Here is a 9,914-nt window from a genome sequence, read left to right as displayed (position 1 = left end):
TTTGCGCTAATTAACCCCCCTCATCCATCAGCGCCCCCCTCCCCCCAGTGCAGCCCGGCGATCCGCCCCCCCTCCCGCGGGAGCCCAGCTCCCCTTCCCCAGCACGTCACGATTCCAGCGGCTCCTCGATCCGGGGGGGTAGATCTGTGCCCCCCCAAACACACGCCCGAGGAGCCGAGCCGCCCGTCACGTGGCGGGGGGGGGGTATATATAGCCCTGCCTGGATGGCTCGCCATGGGTTTGATGTGTAGGGGGATCCTGCCACCTGCTGCGCTTGGGACCAGCGGCTGAATTCTCCAGAGCCCCGCAACCGTGAGTCCCCCGCGCTGTGCCCGGCAGACGGGGGGGCTCTGGCCGGGCTGCAGCCCTCCAGCCTCCCCGAGGGCCATGCGGGGCGCGCCTTGGCTCCCCCCTGCTCCCGAAGCTCCTCGTCCAGCGGCCGCAGCTGAGCAAGCGGGAAAGGAAAGCGGCGCCTCTCCCCGGGAGCTGGAACCGCAGCTCTGGGGTGGCTGGGACCCCCGGGCAGGGCTGGGGGGCACGGGGGGGGCGGGCCTGGCAGAGATCTCCCAAAGCCGCGCGAGGAGACAGCTCCTTTGCCCTGGCTGGGGCGAGCCCTAGGAGCCTGGCTCTGGGGGGGGGGGGGTGGAGAAGTGGGGGAGTTTCGATCGGGGACAGGGCTGGCTCCTGGGCGCGCGGGGAACCGCCCCAGGGATGGATGGGGGGGGAGCTCCGGGAGCGCGATGCGGCTCGCATGGGGAAGGCGCCTGGGTCGGGGCTGCCCGCTGGCTCTGGGTAACCGCCCCGCGGCTCTCCTTGCAGGCGCTCAGCCCCACAAGCAGAGACTATGAGGATCCGGATGATTTCGGCTGCCTCAGTCCTCGTCCTGCTGTTTCTCCCGTCGGAGAAGGGCGCCCCGCTGGCGCGGCCCCGGGGAGCTGCCCCGCAGTTCGCTCCAGTCACCGATCCAGCCTGGGAACTGTGGCCGCGGAGACCGCGGCTGGGGGCCAAGCCCCTGGTGCCTTCAGCGGGCCCCCCCTCTCTCCACAGAGCGCTGGGGCCCTGCAGGGCCGGGGACTCGGAGAGCCTCTCGGAGCTGCGAAGGAAGGAGAGATCGCCCCACTCCTCCAGGCGGAAAGACGGCAGACCCAACTCCCTGGACCTGACCTTCCACCTCCTGCGGGAGTTCCTGGAGATGTCCCGGGAGGAGAGACTGGCCCAGAAAGCGCTGAGCAATAAGATGCTGCTGCGGAACATAGGGAAGTGAGGGCGGGCGGGGGGCGCAGAGCAGGGGTGGGGGGTGTTTTTAGGTTGAACATTTACATTTATTCTAGTAACAAGTGTCAAGGGGGGGATCAGTCGGGCGCCCCTGAAGCTCTAGGGCGCGAAGGTGACCCGGAGCGCGGGGGCAGGAGGAGCGGGGCCGATATAACCCCCCCCCGCTCCTCCTGCCCTCTTGGGGCGGCGGGGGGTCCCTGCCAGGTGTGCGTCCCACGGGGCCAGGTGGGTTCTCGCTCCGTCCCGCGCCGCGGTTAGCTGTGTTCTCTGTGTGCTTGGATTAAAGCATCGCCGCGGGCGAGCTCGCAATAAACTCTATTTTAACAAGCCTGCTTCGCTTAACGCCCGCCGGCCCCTTGCTGGCCCGGGCTGGAGCCTGCGAGCCTGCCGCAGACACGATGCCGGGGGAGGGCCGGCCTCTCACAGCAGCGCCCTGAGGTGCTGCGGACGCACGGAGGGGGGCTCCCCAGGGCTGCCCCCCCAAGGAGGTCAAAAAGAGGGGGAGGCCTTTTCCTAGGGAGACAGGTTCGAACCCGCTACAGGGCTGGATTTACACTGAAACTGGTTTGTTGGCATTTCGGACCCGGCTTGACTCCCGTGTTCCATGGCTCCGCACGACCCTTGTTCAGAACCAGAGTGAGACAAGTCCCAGATTGCGCCCCAGGCAGGCGGCGCTGGCCGGGCCAGGGAGCCTTGCCCAGCCAAAACCAACATCTGCCCTGGTTCTATGCTCGCTGGCACCAGCTCTGCCGCCAGCCCCCCGTGGTCCCGCTGCCAGCAGCTGCACAGCACAGGACACTGCGCCTACCCAAAGCAGAGCTGGGTGAAGTCAGGGTGTCCTCTGTCAGGGGGCGGGGGCGGTGTTTGTTTAGAAAGACACGTTCCCAGATGCAGAGACTTACCCCAAAAAGCTACCTGGAAAACTACAGCGAAAGGCTGCCAAAGAGCCCCCGCCCCAGCCTGGGGCAGCCCCCGCTAGGGTGTCCTATCTGCTCTCCCAGTGAGACGCTGGGACGCCAAGTGCTTTTCAACTAGCATCTAATTCCACCTGCCACCCACCCCCTCCCCCCCAAGATTTCAGGCAAAATCCCCGACGTGATGCCGGAGGACTATGCCTTGCTGAAACCCAGGGCTGCCTCAAAGCCACCCTACTCTGGCAACCTCCCTTCCCTGCATGCCCATTTCTCCAATCCTGGGCTGCCCAAAACACACGCAGCAGATTCCTGGAGTCCTTCACTTTCTGCTTCCTGACGGTGCAGAATCAAGCTAGCTGCCGCAGTCCCTGTCCGCCGCCACTAGCACCGATACAGGCAGGCAGTGAGGGTGCGTCCGCTTTGGGTTTTATTTACATATACATTTCTTTGCACATTATATGTAGCCCTGGGGCTCCTGGCAAGTGACCACGCTGGCCTTTGCTATTCTAAATGTAGACAGTTCAGATTCTAACAGTCCCCTGCTGGCACTGTGCCACTGGTCACTTGCTCCCATGATCCAGTCCAGCTGCCTTCTCTTCTTCCAAACAAAAATCCAGATGGGTGGACATGTGATTTCAGATCAGACAATTTCACCAGGGAATTAAGACACTATAACTCTGTTGGTTTTAAGCTACTGAGCTTGGAAGGTGGCCCTAGGAAAAACCAACATAATCATGTTAGATAGAGAACCCAGGTCAGACAGTGTCTGAATGAAAGACATTCACACAGCAACATCAATGTCCAGAGAGTACATTTCGCGGAAATGGAGTTTAATGCTAAAAACAAATGAACACCAGTGCTGGGCATCTAACAACTTTTTAGTCTCCCCAGACGCTCCTGCTACACCAGGGCTCTGAAATGCAGGGAGGAAGACTGTGCACGGCAGAGGCAGAGACAAGAAATAGCTAAGGATTTTACATGGCTTTTCCAGGGCATATTTAATGCAGATTTTACGTTTTGGCACATTTCCCTCCAAAGCATTCTGGATAGAGAGCACAAACGTCAGAGCTGTGTGGGGCCAGAATGGACCATTCTGCTGTGCAGGAGCTCAGACTAGCCAAACAGGCCAAGAACTTCACTACAAATTAGAAGCAAAAAGCCTGACTTTCAGCCTTTCTGAGCACCTACAACCTGTGTCCGATTTGTAGGTGTTCGGTGCCTCTGAATATCAGGATGCTAGTGTATTAATTACTATTACTGGGCTCAGAAACCAGTGCAAATTACCCAAAGTCTCCCTGCCCAGTCTCAGCCAAGGGTGGCTCTTCCCAGGAAAAAGGACAGCAAGGGACTGGGGCAGTGGGAAATCGCCCACCCCAGGAAGCAGAAGGAGCTCTGCACCCACCTTGCCTTGACATCACAGAGCAGGACTGAAGTTACTCCCAAATGGAGTTTCACTGGTTTCTTCACTCTTCCTATCCACCACAGAGGAGTCCTGGAAAAGCAGGAAGGAGCATATATTCAGTGTCGCTCCAGAGAGCAGAGGCAAGCTCCTCATTCCATCCCTTGTAATGCTCTAACCTGCTCTCTAACAGAAGGGGAGGGAATGAGGAAGTTCAGTAACCATCTGCGGTTCAGGGTATTATACCTGGCTTGAAATGCCACAGTCCCAGCCCCGGAGAAAGCACACGCCCAGAGTTCCAAAGGTGTGTCAGGATGATCACCCAGGCCAGCACTGAAAGGCAGAAAGCTACAGCCTGGTGGAGAATGACACACACACAATGCTGTGATCAGGTGGGAATGAACAACAGACAGCAAGAGGCACCCTCTCTGTAGGAAACAGACGCAAGCAAGGCAGGTGCTAGTCCAAGGGTCGGCAACCTTTCAGAAGTGCTGTGCTGAGTCTTCATTTATTCACTCTAATTTAAGGTTTCGCATGCCACACTTTTTAACATTTTTAGAAGATCTTTCTCTAAGTCTATAATATATAACTAAGCTATTGTTATATGTAAAGTAAATAAGGTTTTAAAAATGTTTAAGAAACTTCATTTAAAATTAAATTAAAACGCAGAGTCCCCCCGGACTGTGGCCAGGACCCAGGCAGTGTGAGTGCCACTGAAAATCAGCTTGCGTGCCGCCTTTGGCTCCCATGCCATAAGTTGCCTACCCCTGTGCTAGTCCACTGGCTCCGGTCAATTCTGTAAGCTCTTTGGTGCTGGGACAATCTGTTTGTTCTATGTTTGTACCGCACCTAACACAATAAGGTCCTGGTCCATAAGTAGGGCTCCTAGGAGCTAGGGTAATACAATGAATCATAATATGCCATATTCCCCAGGCCTCTCAACTGCCCTTCATCGTGAGGCAGCTCACACATTCCAGGACCAAAGCCCCCTACGTCACAGAGATGTGGAGCCCCCTCTCGTTGGCTGCTGAAAATTGCTTACAGCAGCATTCAAGACTCATCAAAATAGGCCTTTAGGAATCTCACCCCATTTTCATTTTTCTACAGGATTCACTTTGGTGGTGATCCTCATTGTGTGTCTGTGCCGTATCGTATCCTACCTCCCCCCTGGCCTCAGAAGGCTGAAAGATGGAGTGCTTCTCTCTCACCGTCTGTTCTCAGAGAACCAGCCAGAGAGACTAGGACACTGAGATGACACTGAGCAGTGGTTCTCAACTGTATCCATATTGCCCCCTCCACTCAGCTGGGATCTAAACAACCCCAGGTTGATAGCTCATGGTGGAATGGACTTTCAGACAGATTGGGTGCTCAATCTGCGAGTGCAAGTTCAGTAACTTGGTGCAAATCCATCCGAATAGTGATTTGCATGAGCAATTACCTGATGAACGCACGGGCCATTGTCTGAAAATCTGTCCTCACAGGGCCTCATTATTTCCATTACAGAAGGGGAAACTAGCACCCATCTCTGCAAGAGCCTTTGAGATGAAAGATGCTGCACAAGTGCAGAGCATCATTATATCATAACAGTCCTTCAGAAAGGAGGAGGAAGGGAACAGAGTGTCTAAAAATACACTTAGTTGGAGCAAGCAAGAGCAATTCAGGTTCCCCAGCCTAGAAGGGAAATAAAGTTTAATCATCAAGAAGCTTTTCAGGGATAATGCTTGGGAGTTATTCTGGGCTATTTTTTTAAAAGTACATTTTTCCCATTTGTAAAATAAAATGTAAGAAATACCTAAAACCTGCTATTTCCACTGGGGATGGGAAGAATAGTTTCATTGTTAAAACAGGGCCATTTATGCGCAGTTTGTGCTGGCAAAGAAGTCGTCAGTGATATTAACCCTTCACATGAGTGCACCTCAAGTCCTTAATGACCGTAGGTGAATAGTTACATAGAATCTGGCACAGTATCTCACAGCTGAGAGAAGGATGAAAAGGGAGCCAGTGGCTGCTTTCCTGATCCTGGACAGGTTCTCTTTGAAAAGGCCGATCTTCAGAAAGACCTGGAAGTGTAATATCCATACCGAGGTGAACAGAGGTTCTTTAAATACATTAGGAACAAAAGAAAGGTGAAGGAAAGTGTAGGTCCTGTATTTAGTGGAGAAGGAGAGCTAATAACTGATATCATCAAGATGACTGAGGATTTTATGCCTATTTTACTTCGGTATTTACTAAAAAGGTTAACAGAGCCAGATACTCAACACAATTAATATTAACAACAAGGAGGAAGCAATGAAAGCCAAAACAGAGAATGAACAAGTTAAATAATATTTGGATAAGTTAGATATATTCAGGTCAGAAGGGCTTGATTAAATTAATGCTAGGGTACTTAAGGATCTAGCTGACGCAATCTTGGAAACATTAGCAATTATCTTCAAGAACTCCTGGAGGATGGGTGAGGTCCCAGAAATCCAGAGAAGGGCAAACTTTGTGCCTATCTTTAAAAAGAGGAACAAAGAGGACCTGAAGATTTATAACCCAGTCAGCCTAACTTCAACATTAGATAACTTCAGCAAAGATACTGTCAATCAGTTTGTATGCAGCTAGAGGATAATAATAATAAAGGAGAAAGTTAAGAGGTGACATCTAAGTATCTTTATGGGGGAACAAATATTTGATAATGGGCTTGTCAATCTAGCAGAAAAGTATAACATGATCCAACGGCTGGAAATTGAAGCTAGATAAATTCAGATTGAAAATAAATTATACATTTGTAATGGTGAGAGTAATTAACCATTGGAACAATTTACCAAGCGTTGTGTGAGATTCTCCATCAATGACAATGTTTAAATCAAGATTGGATGTTTTTCTAAAAGCTCTGCTCTAGGGATTATTTGTGGGGTAGTTCTCTGGCCTGTGCTACCCAGGATGTCAGACTAGATGATCACAATGGTTTTTTCTGGCCTTGGAATCTATGAATCTTTAATAGGGTTCTAAGCAATCCCAGCATGGACTTATCAAGAACAAATCATGCCAAACCAATCTAATTTCCTTCTTTGACAGGGTTATCAGCCTAGGAAATGAGGGGGAAGCAGCAAACATGATATATCTTGATTTTAGAAAGGGTTTTGACATAGTCTTACATGACATTCACATAAGCAAACTAGTGAAATGTGGTCAAGATGAAATTACTATTAAGTGGATGCATAACTGATTGAAAGACTGCACTCAACGAGTAGTTATCAATGAGTTGCTGTCTAAACGGGAGCGCATACTTAGTGTGGTCCCAGGGGGCCAGTCCTGGGTACAGTACTATTCAATGTTTTAATGAATGACCTGGATAATGGAGTGGAGAGTATGCTTATAAAATCTGTGGATAACACCACGCTAGGTGGGGTTGCATTGCAAGAACACTGGAGGACAGAATTAGAATTCAAAATGATCTTGACAAATTAGAGAATTGGTTTAAAATCATTAAGATCAAATTCAATAAAGACAAGTGCAAAGTAATTCACTTAGGAAGGAAAAACCAAATGCCCAATTTCAAAATGGGGAATACCTGGCTAGGTGGTAGTACTTCTGAAAAGGATATGGGTTTTTTGCGGATCATAAATTCAATACGAGCCAACAATGTGATGCAGTTGCAAAAAAGGCTAATATAATTCTGGGGTGTATTAACAAGAAGGTTGAATGTAAGACATGGGAGGTCGCTGTCCCACTCTGTTCTGCACTGATGGGGCCTCAGCTGGAGTACTGTGTTCAAAACTGGGTACCATTCTTTAAGAAAGATACAGACAAATTGGAGAGAGTCAAGTCAAACTCAAGAAAAAGTGTCCAAAATTTTCAGTGAATCAAAAAGTCCATAAAAAGATCATATCGGGGTCAAACTAAGTGTGTTGCTTCAACCCAAAATGATATGGGCTTAAACTGCAGCAAGGGAGATTTAGGTTGGACATTAGGAAAAAGTTCCTAACTGTCAGGGTAGTTAAACACTGGAATAGATTGCCTAGGGAAGTTGTGGAATCTCCATCTCTGGAGATATTTAAGAGTAGGTTAGATAAATGTCTATTAGGGATGGTCTAGACAGTCTTTGGTCCTGCCATGAGGGCAGGGGACTGGACTCGATGACCTCTCGAGGTCCCTTCCAGTCCTAGAGTCTATGAGTCTATGTTTCATTTCAGTTTCAGGCTCTTTAGAAGCCTTTTTGTATATGTTCCTTTAACGACATTAAAAGACATTTCGAAACAAAAAATGTCATTTCAGACCAAAACTATGGAAACGTTTCATTTTGAAAACGCCCAAATCCAATGTGGATGATTTGGATTATTGGGGGGGGGGGGAGAATTCCCGCCATAACAATTGAGGTGAAACTGATACAAATCTGCCAAATCTCTGCCAAATCTGCATTTTTCTCCCCATTACGAAAAAACAAACCACCACGTGGATGGAAACGTGTTCCTAGCTCCCAGCCCGTTCTGGCGCTGGGTGTAAAACTCTCGGAGCACTTCCCAGAGCCCTACACCTACTGCTAACCCCCCGCACGAACCGTGCAATCAGCGTGAGACCAGACAGCCCCCAACTCGGGCTCTCACTGACCTGCCCGGAGCCAGATGCCCCAGCCAGTCCCCGCTCCGCGCTGCCTCTGGCGGCACTGGCCCCGCAATCGCTTGGGCCAACCTCCTCCCTGGCCCCGGCGGAGCTGTCCGAGGTGCTGAACGTCTCGGCTGGGCCAAAGCAAGCGGCTTCTTCGGGCTCCACGGCTCCGCTGCCCTGGGCTGCGGATTCCGCCGGGCTGTCGAGGGCCTTTCCCCGGGGAGTATTTTGGAGGGCAGAACTGGGGGCGATCGTTTGCCAGGCGTTGCTGGAGGCTGCAGCTTCTGCCCCGGCCCCCTGAGAGTCTGCAGCAGCCCCGTCCGGCCCAGCCGCATCCTCCTAAAAGCAAACACCGGGGAGGAGGGCGGGGGAGGCAGTGAGAAAAGCTGTGGGGGTGGGGAAGGGATTTATCCCAGGCGCCTTCTAGAAACCTTGTGAACACGTGGGGGAGACGGGCCGAATGGCCTGCCTAGGTCAGAACAATGCAGCTTCACAAGGTCTCTCTAGGGGCCAGTGTCTTTAATGACCCCATCCATCACTGGACAAGCCTGGGCTGGAGGCAGGATTTCATTAATCCTGAGCTCCTCCACTCCCTCATCTCTGCAGCTCCTCTGTGAAGCACTTTCATGAGGGCGTAGGATGGGTGGGTTAAGTTGGAGGGGTGCAAAGAGGTCTCAGGACAGCCACAACCACCAGGCTGCTCAATGGGGGTGGGGGTTCTGGTCTGGAGAAGAGGAGGGCCATTGGCCTAGCCCACCCAAACAGGGATTATATTACACATGTGTGCACTGCCATGTCACACACACCTGGCTGTGCATACACACCTCACTTGTACGTCATGCATGAGTGTGTATCTTTGGCTTTTGAGAGGACAATCCAACCACATCAAGGGTGTGTCCCGGGTCCTTCCACATCACTCACTGTTGTAGTGATTAGGAGTCCTGGAGCCATTACCTGCTGGGCGGTGCCCAGCTCTCTCTCGGCTCCCTCCTCGCTAACTGGGACATCCGACTCCGCAGCCTGAGTTGAACCAGGTAGTTTAGCCATGGCATCAGCTTCCCCAGCAGTCTCATTCTCAGCCTCCTTCAACATCAGGGCTTTTCCCTTGGCCTCCTCTTCCTTTCCATCCACAAGGACGTTCAGGGTCTCCTCTCTGCCATCACCGCTGGCCACTTGCCCTTCTGCCACAGACTCTCCTGCTGCACCTTCAGCATCTCCCCACACAGCGTCTTCCTCTTCTTCCTCTGCCCCTTCTTCAGACTCATCAACTGCAAGGATAATACACAGCCCTGGCAATGTGAAAGGGAGGCAGACAGCACCTAGTCCAGATGGGCACAGACATCTAGATTTCATAGATGCTGGCTGTCAGCAGAACTGTCAACTGAGGAAGTCTCAGAGCAGGGTGACCCCAACCTCTATCGATTTACAGGGAAATAGGAGAATTACTGAAAATACATGGCTGGCCTCTGGAGAAGAACAACTCGAACGGGGATTCTGCTGAAGGGGAAGGAGCTGAGCTGGATTCCTGTTCCCCTCTCAAAGGAACTTGGGGTCAGAGTAAGCCGAGCTGGATTTCTGCACCCAGAATGGAATAGAGACAAGAACCCTGATCCAAAGCACATTGAGGTGAATAGGAACATCAGCAGGCTTTAGATTCAACCCTAGGTGCTTCTCCCTTAGGAGGAAAAGGTTCCCCAACTGAACACAGCACAAAGGTACCATGAGGTGCTGGTTCT

General features: G+C 51.7%; 2 protein-coding genes across 2 annotated transcripts in view; one reads left to right on the top strand and one right to left on the bottom strand.

The window, feature by feature from the left end:
* The first annotated feature begins 293 nt into the window (after positions 1-293).
* On the top strand, positions 294-1,264 carry LOC115634860 (corticoliberin-like). Its single transcript, XM_030532802.1, has 2 exons — positions 294-312; positions 820-1,264. Exon 2 carries the CDS (start codon positions 845-847, stop codon positions 1,262-1,264), a length of 420 nt encoding a protein of 139 aa, XP_030388662.1. The 5' UTR covers positions 294-312; positions 820-844.
* A 1,417-nt stretch (positions 1,265-2,681) lies between these two features.
* The window catches only part of LOC115635193 (tripartite motif-containing protein 55-like), a 72,841-nt gene continuing 65,608 nt past the window's right edge, over positions 2,682-9,914 (bottom strand). Inside the window, exons 9-12 of the mRNA XM_030533554.1 lie at positions 9,133-9,446; positions 8,182-8,517; positions 3,592-3,681; positions 2,682-2,902 (exon numbers count right to left, since the gene is read on the bottom strand). Of these exons, the coding sequence (XP_030389414.1) occupies positions 3,604-3,681; positions 8,182-8,517; positions 9,133-9,446 (728 nt within the window). The 3' untranslated portion in view covers positions 2,682-2,902; positions 3,592-3,603. The remainder of the gene's footprint in view (positions 2,903-3,591; positions 3,682-8,181; positions 8,518-9,132; positions 9,447-9,914) is intronic.

This window comes from Gopherus evgoodei, chromosome 14 (assembly GCF_007399415.2).
Source record: "Gopherus evgoodei ecotype Sinaloan lineage chromosome 14, rGopEvg1_v1.p, whole genome shotgun sequence".
NCBI lineage: Eukaryota > Metazoa > Chordata > Testudines > Testudinidae > Gopherus > Gopherus evgoodei.
The sequence above is the reverse complement of the archived record's forward strand: the minus strand, read 5'-3'. Positions and strand labels throughout refer to the sequence as shown.

Excerpts from the sequence above, each read along its gene's own strand:
- LOC115634860 (XM_030532802.1), top strand. The coding sequence starts at position 845 with ATGAGGATCCGGATGATTTCGGCTGCCTCAGTCCTCGTCCTGCTGTTT.